General features: G+C 43.2%; 1 protein-coding gene across 7 annotated transcripts in view; it reads right to left on the bottom strand.

The window, feature by feature from the left end:
- LOC311061945 (sodium bicarbonate cotransporter 3-like) overlaps positions 1 to 20,357 on the bottom strand; it is a 77,362-nt gene extending 57,005 nt beyond the window's left edge. For 6 of the 7 annotated variants that reach the window (XM_084080661.1, XM_084080660.1, XM_084080664.1 and 3 more), the window contains exon 1: positions 20,219 to 20,357. In XM_084080661.1, the coding sequence (XP_083936787.1) occupies positions 20,219 to 20,269 (51 nt within the window). In that variant the 5' untranslated portion in view covers positions 20,270 to 20,357. Of the gene's footprint in view, positions 1 to 10,608; positions 10,766 to 20,218 lie in introns of those variants that run through there. The other variant, XM_084080665.1, reaches the window with a different exon arrangement.
- Positions 20,358 to 20,767: the final 410 nt, after the last annotated feature.

The following is a 20,767-nucleotide window of genomic DNA, read 5'->3' as shown; positions in this document are numbered from 1 at the left end:
TACCAAGGTTATCAGCGCTCCCCTGCCTGTCTCTCCTCTGGGGCAGAACTTGACAGGCAGCCATGGGGACAATCTCTCCAATTAACTCCGGAGGTGTGAACAGAATACATCCAACATTTAATGGAGGATGGTCAACCAGCAAACTAACGAAGAAGAACATCAGTTCTCGCTGACAAACAAAGAACTGAGAAAAGGCCAAAATCTCCCTCAGATCCAGTGAAGAGAACCCAGCTACCACAGCCCATTGTTTCCAGTCCATTGTGGTTCACACCCATCCGAGCTGGAGAGATGTTTCTAGTTCACAGAAATATCAGGTCGCCCATTCCAGGTGTTCCTAGAGAGCAGAAGGTATCGACATCATGTCATCAGAGGCTATTCTGGCTGAACATTATGAGTAAACGTGCTATTTTAGACGAGTAACCAGAGAGAATGTAAAAATACCACAGACTGAAGTCTTAACGTTGCCCTCAGGTCTGCTTGCATGACACCCGCAGGGCTGGACTGGGAGGGGGTCGATAGAAGTCAAAATCAGTAGGGTCTATTTTGCAATATGCCCAATGCCCATAAGATTTTGTGCCATCTTGTGTGCAAACACATACATTTTGGCCTAAGGGTGGCGCTATAGTAAAGGACATACGGTCACCACAATGAGTAGGGATCATCCTCTGGGAAAACATGAATGCACTCAGCAAGTTTTATGGCAATCTGCCCATTAGATGTTGAGATATCTTATGTACAACTAACAACTAACAAAGCCTAAGGGTAGCACTAGAGGAAAAGCCATGGTCACGTAAGTCAGTAAGGTTCATCCTCCGGGAAGCATAAAGGTCTACAACAAAATTCCATGGCAATCCAGTCAGCAGTTCTGAAGATATTTTGTTTGGGACCAAAGATTTATATGCAAGTGGAAGTTTTGGCTCAACAGGTCAGCATGTCCGCTGTAAGGTGGAGGGATACGTGATCTGTGAGGCTGACATCAGGCTTTCATTAGAGCTGTCCCTGGTTCAGTGGAGCATGGCCACTGCTTTCTACTGAGCTACTGGACCTTTCAGTCTGGTGACGAGCACGTATTGTAGCCTGCACTGCCCTTTCTGCATCAATACACACATGCACATGCACAGCACAGCACAGCACAGCACAGCACAGCACAGCACAGCACAGCACAGCACAAACACACACACACACACACACACACACACACACACACACACACACACACACACACACACACACACACACACACACACACACACACACACACACACACACACACACACACACACACATCCAGTATAAACATACAGACATACACACACACCAGTCATAAATGCACATGCACTCTCAGCCCCCCCCCCCACACACACATCATATGGGCTACACAATCTATTATAGACAAATATACACACAGAGATAGATTCTTACACACACAAGCATACAGATGAACAAACATGGACACAAACATGGACACACACACACACACACACACACACACACACACACACACACACACACACACACACAGAGCGAACAGGCTGAAGGACACACATAACAGCACTTCTGTTTACAGAAGCCACACAACAATTTTCACTTCCAGAAGCTATCAGTAATGGAAACAATTTTGGTTTGGAAACGGCACCGTCCCCCAACGGAAGAACCTGCAGCAGGTGGTGCGGTTGGCCAAGTGCATATTGGGAGGTGAGCATGCGTGTGCCTCCCTCCAGTACAGAAAATATCACAAAAAATCAAGAGACATTAGGCACAAACATACAGTACATCCTACCAGCAAACACTGTCACTCAGCCAATACATTTTCATCAACAAAGAGTCACCTATGATCAAATCCGGGGGCAGAGAACACAGGATAGAGCATTGAATTAATGAGACCGACTTCAATGACATTCAGATTTCCATCCATATATTACCATAATGAACTGCTCCCGCACCTTGGAAGAATGAAGACATTTGTGTGTGTGTGTGTGTGTGTGTGTGTGTGTGTGTGTGTGTGTGTGTGTGTGTGTGTGTGTGTGTGTGTGTGTGTGTGTGTGTGTGTGTGTGTGTGTGTGTGTGTGTGTGTGTGTGTGTGTGTGTGTGTGTGTGTGTGTGTGTGTGTGCGCGCATGCGTGGTTGTTGGATTTACATTATAATAGTGTTGAGGAGAAATGGTTATAAGACAGGGACTGGATGCAGGAAATAAACCTCAGTCTGGAAATAAAAGGGTTTTAGCAGCATGGGTAGCAGGTAGTATGTGTCCTCCTTTAAACACAATTACGCAACTGATGGTGACAAACACCAGTGGATTATCTAGTCTACACAGTACATACTCAGAGTCTGCAGTGGTGTAGGGGGACCACATTAGCAGCAGAACCATACCAGGCAATGGGTCTCAATTGGCCAATTTGCAAGAGGGCCTCCATGACCTTCGGGCCCCTAGGCACGACGTTCAGGGATCCAGCTCTGAGCATTTTTTACCGTTGGTTTTTTAAAAAGCGTGTAAATTGACTGTGTCCTTACTTGATTTTGTACTTGAACACCATTATTTTTTAGCAGGCTACAGAGGTGTAAAACTCTTGGGCTGGCATGTGCAGCAGCAGTACTGTATTTCGCTTGATCAACGCTGCGGCAGTTCCTTTGATCAGTCCATAAATAATTAGAACGGTCTCTTGACAAATGTGATGTTTAAGACATATACGTTTTTATACGTGTTTGGTTGCGTGCTGGTCTGCTTGAGCAGTTCTCTGTCCTTTGTTGTGACAGGATCTCTTGTTGCCGAGATCTCTCTCACCTACGGCAACAGAACACGGTCCATGTCCAATTTGAAGCTCATGTTAAGGGATATTGTTCTAAGTCTCTATCTAAACTTTAACTACTTAAACACCAGTGTTTCCCCTATATTTATTCAGCAACAGCGCCCCACCGCTGCAAAGATATGAATGTAAATGAATATAAGTATTATTTATTTTTTAACAACGGAAGACGGCTCCGTCTTATGTCAGACAAACTGACGGAGAGGAGAGTAGACAAGTGGTAACGGCTCCATCCAGTCCCAATGTAAAAGTCACAACACTTTTTGATCTTGCCACTACGCGGTGTTACTTTGAGAACACAGGAAAGAACATTGAATTATTGCTCTTCTTATCTCTGAGTCTGAGTCTGTTGATATTCTCCGTTTACAATGGAAGTCTACGTACAGTACATACAAGTGTCGTATGTCTCTCTCTCTCTCAAAGTAAATTTAATGTACAGAATGGCGTACCTCTTCATAGGTCAATTTATATTCTGAACCCGCTTACCTGAGTGACCAATGACCATCTCAGCATATTAAATCAAGGGGGTAGATATCAACATTGAAGCAAACCAACGCTGATCAGGATTGTCATTTGCCGAAAACGAGACAAAAATGATCCTGTAAGTTCACTCAATAGTCTGTGTCCCAAAAAGAACAGATCTACAAGCGACCATCGCAGTCTTGATACCTTGCAAACGTGCAATGGAGTATAAATTAAGCTTAACGTTACATCAAACACAAATCATTTCATTGGAATGTGCAAGGAAACCTCTATGAAATATTAAACATTTGGAAGATCCATCTTAATAATGATCTTGAAAAGATAGATGCCTCAATATACTCAATATACTTTGCCCAGAGGTGGCCCACATGTGACTCTGCGATGCCTGTCAATCTCAAAGACCTGATTTCTTGTTTTGAATATCCATCACCGCTGCTACAACTTCATCCTAGGGCAGTTGTTCCCAAACTGGGATTTAATGTGCAACATTGTTTTCTCACTCAACAGTAAACAAACCAACATACAGTATAAGAACCCTATATACTTTGTTGGCCAGGGTCCCCACTGGTCTGTACTTCGTCTCCTCTTTCTTTCATTCTACACCCTATCTCTTGGGTGTAGCAGATCTCCAATGTACAACTTGTCGTAACACATCGTGAGCTTGTAGGTACGTTATTTTCATCAAATGTTTGAATGACTATTTTCACAGAATGTTTGCCTATTATCATTTATGACACGCCCAGAATAGGGCTATCGTAACTATATAAATACAAAGTTAAGCTTCTGAACGTACCTCACTCTCACATAAATCTGTTTGCCCCACGCAGGATCTACCGTAACTATTTCCATAGACCTCTATTCCTATGGCCAAGAACCTTGGTGTTGTCCTGGACAGTCAGCCCTCTTTCAAGGCACACATTGCAACGGTCACTCGATCTAGGTTTACACTCTATAACATTCGAAGGATCAGACCCTTCCTCACCCAGGAGTCAGCCCAGCTCCTTATCCAGACATCAGTCATATCAAAACTTGACTACTGTAACTCACTCCTGACTGGCCTCTCGGCATGTGCACTTAAGCCCCGGGTCCTCCAAATGATCCAGAATGCCGCTGCACGCTTGAGTCTTCAACCAGACAACTTTTGCACATGTCTCCCCCTTCTCCGCTCCTTCCATTGGCTCCGAGTTACTGCCCGCACAGAGGACAAAACACTGATGTTGGCCTACAAAGCAACCAAAGGTATGGCACCCCCATATCTTCAAAGCCTGATCCAACCCTACAACCCCTCCCGCTCACTCAGATCAGCCAACACAGGGAAGCTGTCAGAACCTTCGCTAAAACATCCGGGACAACGCTCTACACGTCCCAGACTCTTCTCCCTTCTGGCTCCCGAACTGTGTAACAAACTTCCTATTGCAGTTAGAACTGCAGACTCACTCCCAATCTTCCGCCATAATCTGAAGACTCCATCTTGGCCTGTAGCACTTGCCGTAGGACTTGCCCTAGAATTGACGCCCTTGCAGGCTTATGCAAAGGCTAAAATGTCATTTAGATAGCATGTTACATAAACAGAAGCCAGGTCATTTGTAGACCTGGCATCCTATAGTATAGTTTCAATGTACAGATTATTGATTTTTTTAAATAGTATACTGTTTAGACTGATGATAGGCTCTTGGTTTACCTATGGTTCAAGATTACTATTTCTATGCATTTGATGTATTACCTTGTGTTTTCCTTGTTTACTGTAAATCGATCTGGATTAAGAGTGTCTGCTAAATGCCTAAATTGTAATTGTAAATTATTACATTAATTTGTGTGTGTGTGTGTGTGTGTGTTCACAAATTATGATGAGATGTGTGCACGTGCATCAGGTGTTGTTAACACCGCCCCACTGCTATGAACAACTTCAACACACATGATGCAACCTGTCACACAGCCCTGGTCCAAAATAAACCCTGCAAATCACTGCTAATCCCCCGGGCCAAAGGAGCAGGTTGCCCATTGTGCCCAGAGAGCACAGCTGTGCCAGGACTGCAGGGGAAGGAGGCTAGCACCAGACAACGCCAACTGAGTACAGATGCCAGCCCATACACAGGCATCAAGATGTGGGGAGGTGGGGGGCAGGAAATAAAAGGTCATTATCTATCTAGCTTGGATGACACAGTAAATAAAGTAAGACGATCATTATAAATGTCACTACTCAGAAAACGCATCTTTTTGACATGTCCCCGAAATCTTGGCTCTCTCGGCATCAACTCATAAATAGCCTACACTTTTGGGGGTGAGGGAGGCACCGTCAGTGCACACGTGCAGCTTGTTTTGATGACGTTGTGCCATTGTAAACGGACACAGTCTATTACACAAACACATTGGCTGCCGCTGTTTATTTATATCAGGGCATTTTCTGTGGTCGTGACTCGGGTCTGGTTTACAGGTTAGTAACACTACCAGCTAGCGTTACTAGTGGCAAATGTGGCTTGGCTAACCCCTCTAAAAAGAGAAATAGAAACAAGCTAACAGTCAAGTGGAAACATTGGCTCAGAGGACGTGTCCTGGGCTGCAGTTTCCAGCCAGTCGGAGATGAAGGGAATGCTAAACAGAAGCTCTCCACTCAGGTCAGGGGATGGGAATGCTAAACAGAAGCTCTCCAGTCAAGTCAAGAGAACAGAAGATCACCTGGAGGGAGAGAACAACGGAATGGAATGCAAGCATGGATTGATTCTACATTCAGGACAAGCCATTCCAAGCATTGGTGGCTGCACTTTTGAAGGGGAAAATGTAGGCGTGAATGCTTGGGTTGCGTGAACTGCTGAATCAATAGGAGGAGGAGGTGAAGGGGTAAGACTGACAGTAAACTAAAACACACAAGTGTCAACCTTTCATGTCTCTCTCTCTCTCGCTTTCGTTCTCGCCTTCATCTCTCCCGCCCTGCCTTGTTAGGCATCTCCAATTCACAGCCACAAAGCATGAGTGACTCGGGATGAGTCACAGATGCCAGGCATCGATTTCTCTGTCTGTATTCTGTCCATAAATCAGTCTGAACTCTGAAGGCATTAATTATAGTGTGTGGACTGTGGACTTGACCTGCTGACACGTGTTCAAACGAAGCATCCGCACCACAACTCACAGGGCACTCTGATGTCCATCTGTTTTCTATACAAGGAGGGGAAGGAAATGTCAAGGTGATGTAACATGGCTGATAGCTCTTCATTTAGCCCCACAGTCACAGTGCAAACTAAACAGATAACTACTGGGTCTCCTTTAACCTAGCAACCGTTACCCTATTCTGGGTCTTAACATTCAGCGAAACTAGCAGTGAAATGTCGCACAAAGTATGTAGCGAAATGCTGCAATGGGTTCTGAGCTTATAGATATTAATGTAGAGCAAAAACTGGAGGGGGCATAGTACAGACAGAGCCCTTGGGAATCCGTTCAACCAAGTACAGGGTTTAAGTGGTTAAAGGCAGTGCGAAAGTCCCATTTCCACGTTAAACAATGGTCACTGACTCACTGGGTATTATAAATGGATGAAGAAAAATTTCAAAAGGTTTTTTATAGTGTTAAAATGCTGTTTTTCTGTGTACAGTCTGGACACACCCCATAGGTCATTAAAACGTACAGGCTGAAGCCTTAGGACCACCCATTTCCTACATACAGTATTTCATATCAGCTGCTACCTGCACAAGAGACTGAGGTACTGTCTTTATTTTTATTTTATTAATGTATGCATTGAGACGGTTAACAACAAATTGAAACACAGTGTTTCCCCTAGCCAGAAGCTGAAGGTGTGGGGGTGGATGCGCACACAAATTCTTTTGGGTTCTCAAAATGAAGACTTATATAGTACATGTCATGTGCACAGTAATGAGCATAGTTTACATATGAATTGTCTCCACATTTAGGAAAATACACTTGTATTAGACCTAGTTGTATAGACAAACTGTCATACATAACAAAAAAAGACAGTGGTGGAAGAAGTACTCACACTTCTTACTTAACACATTACCAGCCAATCACGGATATGTCCATGATTAAAAAATCATACTGTGGCGGTCGGATTTAAGGGGTGGCGGCCCGCCACTGCTTAACTCTTTGACTGCCAAAAACGGGAATTCCCGTCCGATGGTACTATGGCTATCATGGCCAATGACGGAAAAACGGAAATTATAAAAATAAAAAAAAATAAAAAATGTTTTTTTTTAATGATTTATTTTTTTTTGTCTTGTTTTTTTTTTGTTTATCTCAAAGCAACTAGGAGATAACGCTATCCAAAAAAATGCTGCTCCATTCACTTCAATGTTAAAAATCAAACGGAGGAAAAATGCACCATTTTCCTGGCACTGGGACGACACAGTCTGAAATAAGTGTGGCAATGAAAGAGTTAATGCATATAGGAGAAATACTGAAATCAGTTGTGCGCTACTCATCAGCCCACCCCCCCACCCAGTCTGATCAGCGTTTCAATGAGGTGCTTAATGTTAATATTAACAACACTCGACAAACATGTGAGAGAATGCATTGTCAGAGATGCAATTCTCCCATCCCAGCACATTTCCCGTCTCATAGAATTACAATATGATATGTGGCCTACAATGACCAAATAAAACAGCTGGAAAGTGAGAATAATCATTTACAAGTCTTCACTCAGCACAACTGGAGCTATAAATATTCATATCCGTACATAATCGACACGCGACTCACGTGTAATGACACGTTTTCTCTGGTGCCAGTTATTGTATAAAACCAGAATCGGCCAGACGTGAACGTGAAAAAGAACAGTATCAACCACATACAGTAAGGCACACACCCTTAACTTGCTTCTATTCGAGTAGAATTATGAGGAAAGAGATGACGGACACAAGCCTCTTCTCAGATGGCTACCCAGGGGGAGAGCTCCATGGGGGGATTGCTTGCCAGTGTTTGAGTTGCGCAAACCGCTGCAGAATTTATTTTTCTTCTACTTTTTTCTGAAAACAAGTACCCACTTGGCAGCACATTTCAATGACAAGGAATATGTCACAAAACGTGCTTACCTGTGCGACATATTCAAGCTATACTCACTGAACTCAACCTGACACTTCAGGGTAGAATGGCAACTGAATAAGCTCTGCAAGCAATGGTGAGTTGAGTTGGAAGGTAAAACCAATATCGTCATGACAATTTGTGATCGGTTTTACAACCTTCATGTACAGCCCACATCCAGTGATGGGAAATTGGAAATTCCAAGCACCTCTCAACAGCCCCAGGCCTTCTGCTGCTCCATTTATCCCAACAGGACCACAACAACCAGACACAAAGCCGCACTGCTGCCGTCTTAAAACAGAGGCCGTCACAGTGATGCACACCAGGGATTGTTATGGACCGACAGTGCTAAAGTGCCCTATTGTATGAGCATTCATAACACAGAGAAGTCCTGACTAAATTATTCACGCAGAAAGAGGTGATGGAAAGTCACAAGTTGGCGGAAATAACTAATGACTACATCTAATAATACATCCAACAGCATTGTGTTTGGAGCTTGACTAAGTGTCTGGGGGATTGATAGCAATTAGTCTAATTAATAACTGCTTTGACAGGGAAAATAGTGGCGTAGCTTTGACTGATTCTACAAATGTGTATAAGTGTGTGAATATTTTGCATATGTTGTGGCACTCACTTTACAATGGGCTATCGGGTAGGTTAGGACTTAGGCTAGAATTGTCGCTAAGATAAGGTTAGGGCAATGGTTAAGGTTAGGAATGTTGTCAGGTGCGGACTGGGGGTTAAGATTAGAGGTTATAGAATACAGTCAATGGATAATATCAGTCCAAAGTCCTCCCATGTACTGATGCACAAGAACAAAGATGTATGTGTGTGTTTTCTGTGGTTCTAACAGACAGCAGCTTAGTTGTAAGTGACACCGACGCTGTGGTTTGAGTTAGGAGGGGATTACAGGTTCAATGCAACCTTGAACAGTAAACAAAATGCTAAGTTTGAACCTATTCAGGTGCCCCGAAGCAATATTACACGCTCACTTGAACAAGCAAAATATATGCACCATATTATTTCACATCTCAGTTTACTTGAGGTCCCTAATCATGCTCCACACTGGCCCAGTAAATTACACCTGATGAGTTCAATAATGAGTTCTTCTCCCTGCATACCTAATCAGTGAAATAACTTGCTACTAAACCAAACATGCTAGAGCAAAAACCAACAATGCTGCCTGTAATAAAAACAATATCTGTGAATCAATTGACTTTATTTTCCAAGAATTAGGGAGTTATAAACAGTTTTAAGTCATTTCAGATTTTTGTGGACAACTAATCTACAGTCACTTATAGTAGCACATTTTAGAGTGAGGTGGTAAGATACAATTTTTACGGCCAAAATTGTTTTCCAATTCAGTAGGACTAAATAGGACTTTAAACGAGGCAGTCAGGGAACTGTTTGTTTTGATTATCATTCTGCTTGTTGTTTCATGACTACATGTTTAATGCTTGGGAGGATTTCTTTACGGACACAAAAACACAAAGAATAAGAGGTTTATGAGCCTATAGAGGACATGGGATACAGTCAGATTCCTTGATACAACACACAGACAGACAGACAGAGACGCACACACACGCACACACACACACACACACACACACACACACACACACACACACACACACTTGGCTCCACGAATATCTTCCTCTCTCTCGCTGTGTGTGCACCTGCCTTTCACAGGACTTGTCAGTATTCATTCACGTTTCTGCCCCCTGACTAATCTGGGCTGCAGCCCAAAATTAGCGCCTGAGTGTTCTAATTCCATTCTCCCTTAAACCAATAAGACGTCTTCCTGAAGCTTCCAGATGCTTGTTTTGTTATTAAATCATCGTCATGGCGGTCCCCATTTTCCTGCCTCCTCCCTCCCTCCTCCTCCACGTCACTCACACTCACTCTCTCACTCACTCTCTCTCTCTCTCTCAGCATCCATGTCGTCTCAAAGAACAGAAAGGATGTTTTCCATTTCAAGAGACCAAGTAGTCAAGGCAGGGGCTTCTTACCCCTCTTTCACATCTCTCCCTCTCTCTTTCTCCCCATACCACCCCTTCAGATCTGCCAACCACCTGCCCTCCTTGCTAGTGCACCCTGCGCTCTGCTGAGCAGCGGAGGAGCCAAAAAAAAGACGCACATTTACACACAGAACTAATTCTTCACGACTAGCTGGATAAGTGTCAGACACACCAACATTAAAATGGGTTTGCGTACACACACAGAAAACCACTTGCACAGCACAGACAATAGTAGACATAAATGTACAATATCACACGTGCGTGCATCCACACACACATACCGTAAGCACATGTTCTCCTTCAGCCTGTCCCTCCATTTGGGACTGGAACCTCAGCAGCAGACGTTAGCCAGTTCCTTCCCCTAACCAGCTGTCTTCCCTAGGTACATGTGAGCCTGTGTCTGTCTGAGTGTGTGTGTGTGTGTGTGAGAGAGATAGAGTGAGTGTGTGTGTTCGAGACAATGTGCGTCTCCGTCTCTGAGCTAGGTTCTAACAAGAGATACTAGAGTGGTCGTCTGTCGCCTCGCCTCTGCCTCAGCTCATCTGTTTATACAGAGAGAGTGAGAAAGACTGAGACAGAGAGTACAGAGATAAAAAGGGGGAACAGAGAGGGGGAGAGAGAGCTGCTTTAAAGCAGACCAGCTTTGCTCTACCATGCCAGTCCGCTCTTTGCTCAACAGCCAATCCCTGCTACCATGAATATTTTATTCAACCAGTGAAGAGCAAGTGCTCTCTCTCTCTCTCTCTCTCTCTCTCACTCTCTCTCTCTCAGAGGACATCCACACTTGGAGGACGCACAAATACTCACCCACTGAGGTATTCAGGTCATACACAAGGGCTCAGCCCCCCAATACACACATACAGATAAATAGAAACACGTGTCTTGTAGTCATTCTACAGGCGAGTGCAGTGCACTGAGAAGGACAGGCAGCAGTTTTATTCATTGGGAGCCTGCATGATTGTCCGTCTTTCATTCTCTGTCATTCATGATCCGTATCACAGCCTCAAGGTCAGCCATTTCTTTCAGCATCCTGTAATCCCTCACTTAGTGATGACTCATCGCCCCCTCTCCATGACATCTTTTTTTTCCTTAACCTTTATTTTTCCAGGTGCTCCACGACAGACAAAGTGTCATCCTCAATCATGGGGGCGTGGGCGAAATAGCAGCATCAAGTCAACATAAAAGTAAAAGACAATATAGAGCAACATATTCTTGTGTATATTGGACAGCAAACACAAAGAAGATGGTTATTCTTTTCCTCAAGGACATGCCTTGGATACACACCATGCACAGTACGCTCCGTCTAGTAGTCCATGTAGGTCAACAGCATTTCAACAGATATCCTACTAACGCGCGCCTACATTAACCACCACCAAACTGTTGTTGCTGTAGCAAAACGGAGCCATAAATCATTGCCTCAACTCATCTGGGATACATTTTGTGGGTGAAATGAAATGAGAAGGGTGCCATCTAATGGATGAAGCTATATTTAGCAGCACAAACACCTAGCAAAGTAACCAGACCAGAACAGAGGCCTGGACTATTAAGCAGGATTTGGGGTTAGTCAGGTAAACTTAGTGGCCAGGGGCCAACCACACTGGACACTTCAGCCTCTGTGGGCGTCTTTTTGCAATGTTATCAATGTGAGCATGTTGTTTGCATGTCACCTTGTGCATTTTTCAGGGCACCTCAAGTTCAATCCTGGGTTTTCGGGGTTGTGACGACAATGGGTCACTTCTTACTGGGGTACATCACCATGGTAACTTAGTATATTGCACACATAACCTGCTCCGGAGCAGGTTATGTGTAAGATAACGGTCCAACAAGTATAAAGCATAGTCACAAGTCACAAAGATATGTCCAACACACATCAGCCAGTTAAAGGTAGAAGGGCTCGGTGCTGGCTTGGGCCGTAGCTTGACGGTCCAGGCACCCTAGGCTGCAATGCCAGCCTGACAGCGTGTTGTGGGTTCGACTCCCAATCCCGACGACCTTTGCTGTGTGTCACCTCCCCATCTCTCCCCCCATTTCCTGTCAGCCTACTTTCCCTATCCCTCTCTAAATAAAGGCATAAAAAGTCCCCAAAAAATCTTTTAAAAAAAGAAGGGCTCGGTGCTTCGGTGCTCAACAGGGACAAATTGAATAAGAAGAAAAATACATGGGCACTTCAAAAAGACTACCCAAATAAGATTTACATTTTGCTAAACAATAAAACGTAGAGACACAGTTGAGTGCTCCAGTAATTTATCTGGGTAGTCTCTTTTGAAGGTATTTTTCTTCTGGCAGAAGAATTGTCCATGTTTGTGTTTGTTCTTATGCTGCAAACACCAACCCTTTCTAAATGGGGAAATCCTGTGTTGCCTTACAACCACATTTGTGTGACCGCTTAGTGTGTTTCATAGTAAAGGCCTCAGGATAAGCACACTGTTGATGTTGGCTTAAAACGGGACATTCAACATTTCTTCTAGAGAGAGATGAAGTGGAAACTGAGCTACACTTCCTAACCGCCTGCCCACTGTACCAAGACATGATCAGAGAGACATACTTCCCACAGATTACAATCACCCAAGGAGAGTTTGAAAACATCTCCCATATCTGCTGGGCGAAGTACAACAACGTGCAAACACAGCAGCAAGATTCGTGAGCTGCTGTGATAGGAGAAGGATGTGAAATGGAACACTACCAAAGACTACTAATCATTGTGTGTATTCCTGCACTGTCTGCATCGAGTGGCCTCGGTACATAGAAACACTGTACATACAAACAGATCAATTACCTTTAAACACTTGTGAAAAACAGCTGCTTTTTGTGCACAACTTTGCAAAAGCTTATCCCAAGCTAACCTTTCCTATGTGGATAAATAGGCTAACTATTTCTGACAGCAAATGCACAATTCTAATGGTTTTGTAGGTTAGATTTCCCTCAGTTGCAATGCAACAAGCTCTGTGTGTACACATCATTTCTATTCCCTTTTAATTGTACATACATTATTTTGATTGTATTGTTCCACTTTGGTAAATGTAAATTTTCTCATGCCAATAGAGAGAGAGAGAGAGAGAGAGAGAGAGAGAGAGAGAGAGAGAGAGAGAGAGAGAGAGAGAGAGAGAGAGAGAGAGAGAGAGAGAGAGAGAGAGAGAGAGAGAGAGAGAGAGAGAGAGAGAGAGAGAGAGAGAGAGAGAGAGAGAGAGAGAGAGAGAGAGAGAGAGAGAGAGAGAGAGAGAGAGAGAGAGAGAGAGAGAGAGAGAGAGAGAGAGAGACTATTTCTGTAATGGTTAGTACATTATAAGGATGCGCAAATATGAATAAATTCAACTATGATTTTGGCTTCCAAAACATTATGAAAACAAGATTGCTACCGCATTCCACTTTGCTTTCTCGTGAGCATTCTATGTCAGGCCATTCTTCCTGGCCTGACGTAGTTCACCCCTCAGATATTAATTTGTGTCCTGACCCAAATCCGCACGTTGAAGTAGCGAAGACAGTAATCAAGTGGTTCAACCACTGTGGTTACAGAAGGAACAGGGAGACATGTCTTGTGTGCGTGTTTGTGCATGTGTATGGAGGCAGTACAGTAACTAAAGGAGACTGAGACTGAGTGTGTGTGTGTGTGTGTGTGTGTGTGTGTGTGTGTGTGTGTGTGTGTGTGTGTGTGTGTGTGTGTGTGTGTGTGTGTGTGTGTGTGTGTGTGTGTGTGTGTGTGTGTGTGATAGTAAATTTGATAATCTCATTATGATCATTTCTACCATAATCGTGCATCTCTAGCTCAAGCCAATAACTAGATCGAAGATGATGGAAAAAAGAGCCTTTGGTCTATGGCCAAATAAAGGAGAAAAAAACTGAGAAAAGGTTCAAGAGAATCCACTATTACCTGTTTTCTTAGGTTCAATACAGTAAATACTTGGTGTTTCCAAAGTCATTATAGCCAGGTCTAGCCAATGAGGATGCATGGGACGCAAACTTACGGTTAGAACCGGTTTAGCAGTGAGAGATAGCTTACAGCTATGAGAAAACACTGACTAATGATAAAAACACAGCAGAATGCTGTGCTGGTTCTTCTATCTATGTGAAGAAAAATAACTCACGAGGACATTTTGGTTTGTTTTTGTTCTTTTTGTTGCTGTCAGAGAAGTGCATGGTGAACGCTCTCCCCACATCCTTACCCTAACCACACCAAATCCATGCCTAAACTTAAAGGAGCACTTCATCCATTTTCAACCTTATCGTCATATAGCTGGACCAATGCTCATTATAAGATGGCACAATTTTTGTCTACTCACTCTGCATCTCATATGTACAGTTCAGGACCCCGCCTACCAATGACATCATCTTTGGCACTTCCGAGCTAATATAAACTGGTGCCTTTCTCTTCCTGGAAAGTTATCATGCTGAAATGGAAGCCATTGTTGTTGCATCAATGCAAAGAAAAGTACACAGAAACAGACAGCGTAAACACTGAGACAGATAGCATTGACACAGAGACAGACAGCATGAATGCTGAGAGACAGAGAGCAAAGCATGAACACAGAAAGACAGACACAGCCAGCATGAACACAGAAAGACAGACAACAACACTGCACTTTATGCATTTAACACCTTCCAATCCCAATCCGATCAACTGGAATGCACGCTGATGCCAGGTGTTGTTAAGAGGGCTTAATTTATGAGCTCAAGACTTGTACAAAGATGAAGAAAGACAGAAACACCATTAAAGGAAGTACCATCTAGCTAGATATCTGATCCCCTCCCCCCACTTACCTCTTTTCTCATAATACATTCTAAAGGCCAGTCCACTCCAATGCAACTACTTGCAACTCCTTGCAACAAAACCGTTTTAAGGCCAGCCCACACCAATGCAGCTCCTTGCAACTGCCATTTGGGGAAGATGGCTGCAAGTAGATGCAAGGAGTTGCAGTTGCAAGGAGTTGCATTGGTGTGAACTGGCCTTAAGGTTGTTCCAAGATGGCACTGTAGTACCAAAACAACTGACTTACTTACTTACATACAACATTTTTCTGTGAAGGAACGACAAAGAAACTCCAGGGCAGGGTCGCACACAATGGCTATCATTTTTCACTCTCTCAATAGTGGCCACTTAAAAGTCTGAAACTTCACCGTCACACTGCATAATATTAAGTTCATTTGGTAGGAAAACCTCTGCCCTACAGAGGCTGGATTGTACGGTAAATTAACAAACAAGCCCTCCTTTGTGCAGTCATTAGTCTATAGGCTGCTGTAGCTATGAAGCCTCCATTGTGAAGGGTTGAATGCTATGCCATTAGTTCTACAAAAGGGGCTCAATCGATTTAATGAACCATTCAAAGAAATGTCATAACGGTGAAAGATTTAACACCATCGTTTGTGTTTTTTATAGGCTACTCTACGGCCCCACTATTGGGAGACTATAAAAAAATGGTATCAACTTTTTTCCTCCCCAATTTAGAGTATAGTTCCTGTCACTGCCAACCCCTACTGTTTGTCTGATGAGGATGTAGACAACCAAATGACTCTGATAAACATTCTTTCACCGGGAGGGTGCATGTTGAGGAACACACTATCCCTCCCAGTGCTGTCCCCTGCTGAACAGGCGCCCTGACCAACCTGTAGGAGCCGCAACAACAGTGAATGGCAGCTTCCCACCCCAGCAACACCAGAATTTAAGTCTCCACGGTGGTGGGCAGGTGCTTTACCCATTATCATACGTGCAGCGTCGTGCACCAAAACCTTATAAAACTACACCCATGCACCCCCACTCAATTAAACAGTGCTTCAGGCACTGACAGAGGAGGACAACAGAAGGAAAAACTCTCTAGCATAGGATCCTCATCTGACTGGAATCTCCTGACTGGTCAAATTCAACATCAGTGGGAAACCGACACAATGGAGCCACCTTCATATGGTTGGTAGCAGCCAAATACAAACAAACAGCAAGACCCCGATCTAATGCAAAACATGGAAATCAAAGGGAGCAGGGGGATTACTGATTCTGGGCTCAAACAATGTTATCAATAATTGCTTTTCACCACTTCAATTAAGTATTTGACTGAATTCCCCTAAGGTGAATTATTTTCTAAGAATTAATTATTGCTCTAAAAGAACATCAGTAAAATGTTCAGTCAAGTCATTAAAACAAAAAAAACACTGAACCCAGCCAACAACGCAAAATATTCCCTGGCATATCAGTGCCTGGTGGGATCATAGGCAGAACATGGATTCATTTCATTGTTCACAATTATTGCTATGAAATAGTTGATTGAGAATAAAAGGTATCAGTATCCCTATAATGCTCATCAACAGTATGTCCCAGATGTAGTCACCCAGTCACTCTCATTAATAGATGTATATTTTAGCTTTGGAACTCACACAAACGTACAAGTGAATAATGATAACTCTGGGCTTTCTTACATTTTCTCCCGGTTTTAGTATAAGGAACAAGAGAATGATATAGCTGCCTGGCGCCAGACATAACGTCAGTCAGAACTCGCACATTAACGAGGTGAATGGAGATCAGACCAAATAGACTGTCATTTAGTGATAAATATAAACTCTGAAAGCATAATGGATGCCTCAGGCAAAGCCATGATACAGTGGACTCTTTCTTTTCCTTCAACCACCCCCCCTCTCTCTCTCTCCGTCACTCTCTCTTCTCTCTTCAGAACATCCATTAGCTCCTGGCAGGCTAGGAAACAAAGATGAATAAGTGCAATTATGGTTGAACTTATGACCTTAATTTTTACAATGCCCTTTTTAATCTATTTGAAAAACATAATCCCTTGCCTTCCTCTTTCAGCAGGTAATCAACTGGCAAATTGAGTTCCTGTTCTACAAACCTGGTGGCCTGGAGGAACGCAGAAAGGTGGCTGAGTTTTAGCATTCACGACACTGTGAACTGTTGATTTGAGAACAATAATAGATGCTAGTTCTGCTTAAAATGTAGGCTTACATGCATGGTGGTTGGTATATTATCATTCACTGTTCTCTCCATAAAGGCTAAATACATTCTGGAGGGGTAATGTGGGGCCCAAAATGTCATCAGAGGTCACAGCAAAGGTTATTGGAGGCAGCAGCTCCCTGATTTGTTTCTTGATACAAACAACAGAGAACTGATGCTGCACAAACCACTTCACAGCAATCACAACCCTCAAGACTACACAGCTGTCAACTGTATATAAACACCTGGATCATATACCCCTGCTAATTTTAAATGTCCTTTTATTTAGTTTTTACACACCTTGTACACAAACCACCGTTCAGCAATCCCGTCGTGACGTGGACACTGGACTGCTGCCTAAGTCCTGTCGTTCAACTTTGCTTGCAACTCTTGTTTCACACCTACTGTGATTACACCTGCTTATATTTTAATGAATGCTCTTCTCATGTTTCCTTGCTCTCTTTTATCTTAACTGTTAATACGATACGATACGATACGATAATACTTGTCAGTTCACACTGAAATTTGTCTTGCGACCCAGCAGCCATGTATGCAACAATAAACAGTTCACACATTTGACATGACACAAGAAAAACAAAACACAATACAAAATACATACATAAAGCATGTTTTGACGCTTGCCTTGAAAAAGCAAGTGCATATACAGTAGCCTAATATTTAAATTATTTCCGGACACCAATGCCTTCACCTATCCTTGGACCATTATTAGGATCTGCAGAACATGACATTGGTCAGGGCAGCAGCGGCAAAGTAACACAGAGTGGTTATTTCTCAGCTGGAGCCGGGTTTCAGGCATTCCGGCTCGGCTGACATCAGAACAATGGAGTACTTTTCCTCAAGTGCGGGTGCTCTAAAGGACAGAGTCAAGGTTAAAGAGGCCAGAGACTTCATTAGGACTTTCAGGCAGTCGATTTGACTGAAGGGCCCCCTTTCACAGCAGAAGCATTGACTTCTATTTCAGCCAAAAAAATATACATAAAAGGTTCTCGACTCCCAACCCAAACTCAAAACTAACCTAAATAATTCCTGTCTTTGAAATACAAGTGAACATAGTTTAACTCCTTGAAGGCCTTGTCCATCTCTGTGTCTGTCTGCCTGTATCACCCGCTCTATGATGAGACAGGATTCTTAACCCTCACCAGATGCGGTGCTATAGGGGGCTTGAAGGGGCCAAGATGGCCATAGTACACCTGTAGCACCCACAGGAAATACACAGTACAGTATGTATGCTTAAATTGGTAGGTTATAACCACAGTTCGGAGCACCCCCAATTAATAGTGAAGCTCCTCCCTCAGCAACCCCAATAAAAACATGTGCTGGCTCTGCCACTGACCCTCACGTTGATGAGAATGACCATTGAACCACTTGAACCCACTTAAATCTTAGTGTCGTGATGTGAATGTCATTCAACCCCTTGAAGCTCCTTCAGAAGCTTCATTCTGAGGCCAACATCCAGTGAGAATAGCTGATCTATCTACAAGGCAAGCTCACAATGCCTCGCATTGCAACATGCTTGTAGATCGGCAATTTTTGGCAAATTATTTGGTGTAGTGGGGGAAAAAATTAGCAGAACAAGTATAGAGCACTGGGAGATACCGGTCAACTAAGTATATAGGGTGGAAATGGTTAACCCATTCAAACCGGGAAAGCATTCGTGTCATTTTAGATTTTTGCATTGGCTATTCAAAAATAACAGATGTACAAGCTCAGAAGTGCCGCGCCGCAAGCTTGTACATCTGCTATTTTTGAAGTATTTTTGTAAGGTCTTTAAAGTGTGAGAACTACTGATTTAGAAGACATTTGTAGAATCGGCCTCAGCTCTGTGAGACTAGTTACACACACACACACACACACACACACAGAAGTCAGACTGGGGCAAGAGGTCAGCATGTAGAAGGGCTTGTGTAACCCACAAACTATGTAGGTCACACACAAGAAGTTTAATGCTGCACAAAATAAGATCTAGCTTTTTCAAGCCCCAGTTAAAAAAGTCATTTGTTGACGTCACAAGCAGAAGGACATTCAGTCCCCTTTAAGTCCAGTAATGTGAACTACACCGTAGTTAATCTTAGGAATGAATGACATACTGAAGGCTTGCAAATTCCTTACTTCAAAGAACTGTGAACATGTTTAACTTAGCCCCAAAATACCATGAAGACTTAAGTCATCATCACAAAAGACAAATGGGTCATGTGTTTCAAAATAGTTCAGAATATATTTTGGAGAACAAATATAATATAGGTACTATGGGCCAAAAATGTAAATTAGGCAGCTTAGCAGCAGTCAGTCTGGAACATGTGTGCCGTTATACAGTAAAACATTTTGATGCACTTTTGGGGAAAACATTTGATCATTCAAAAATATTGGTACCATAAACGACTGATTTGTTATGAATTTTCAAAATTGTAGACAGTTGCTGTAGCGCCACCATCAGGATCATTAGCCCATGATGGCAACTTGAGGATGTGTAAGTGTTGTTTATTTTCATGCATGTGAATAAGAAGATTGGCAAATATAATATTCACATTAAGGCATTCGTGTTTAACTAGATCATTCGGTCCTGTTAAACGATGCCAGGTAACATAACATGGTAATAGGCTCCTGAGTCCTGAACAAGGGGTTGATACTGCAGCTCGACTCGTGTGTCTAACTAGTAGCGCCTTATTTGCACTCTGTGACGAACCCACATGAGACAAACAATAACCAATCAAGGCGACGAACTTAAACAAACAACATAAGTGATTTGATGCTCCCACCGCCTTCCATATGAAGGCGTTTTAATAACAAGAAGCCCATTCGCCACGTGTCCCCCTGACTAGAAAAGCCGGGTGCTAACAATAGCAGCTGACTTCTAAAGCAAGCATCCCCCCTTCTTCTGCAGCAGACAGACAAATGTCTGGGGTAAAAACATGCATTTCTGCCTGTGTTTTGTCGGGTCTTACCGTCCTCAAAAGGGGTCTCATTTGCTCAGCAAATACAGCAGGCTGCTCCATTATTCCCCTGTCGCCTTCTTTCACTTGTTTTGGGTGCTGGTGGTGTTGTGCTGGAGCCTGGAGGGGTCCTGCAGTCCCACTTCAGTAACACTTCTCTGAACTATGTTGTGGAGGACTTGGGGTGCCGCTGCCTGCTACTGAATGACATAGACAGAGACGCCTTACGGGTGATTGACAGGGCTCTCCGCCAATAGGTTTTCGGTAATCGGCACTCGAAGCCAGAGAAGGCGGGCAGAAGCAGAGGAAACTCGCTGACCCCGCCTACCAACAAAAGTCCCCAAGTGCGCTTTTGTGACACAATTAAGCGACATCTGGAGAAACTAAACGTCCGAACTTCTAAATACATTTGGAAATCTATTAATTTAGTCGTTTGTATGGACGTCCATGGACGTCTTTCAACTGTATGCGTTCATTTGAATGTTGGGTAACACTTGCATGTCTATAAAGTGTCATAAACATACTTTATAATGCATTATAATTTATAATCTACTTAAAGAC

The sequence above is a fragment of the Gymnoscopelus microlampas genome, assembly GCF_963454915.1.
Source record: "Gymnoscopelus microlampas genome assembly, chromosome: 15".
NCBI lineage: Eukaryota > Metazoa > Chordata > Actinopteri > Myctophiformes > Myctophidae > Gymnoscopelus > Gymnoscopelus microlampas.
The sequence above is the reverse complement of the archived record's forward strand: the minus strand, read 5'-3'. Positions and strand labels throughout refer to the sequence as shown.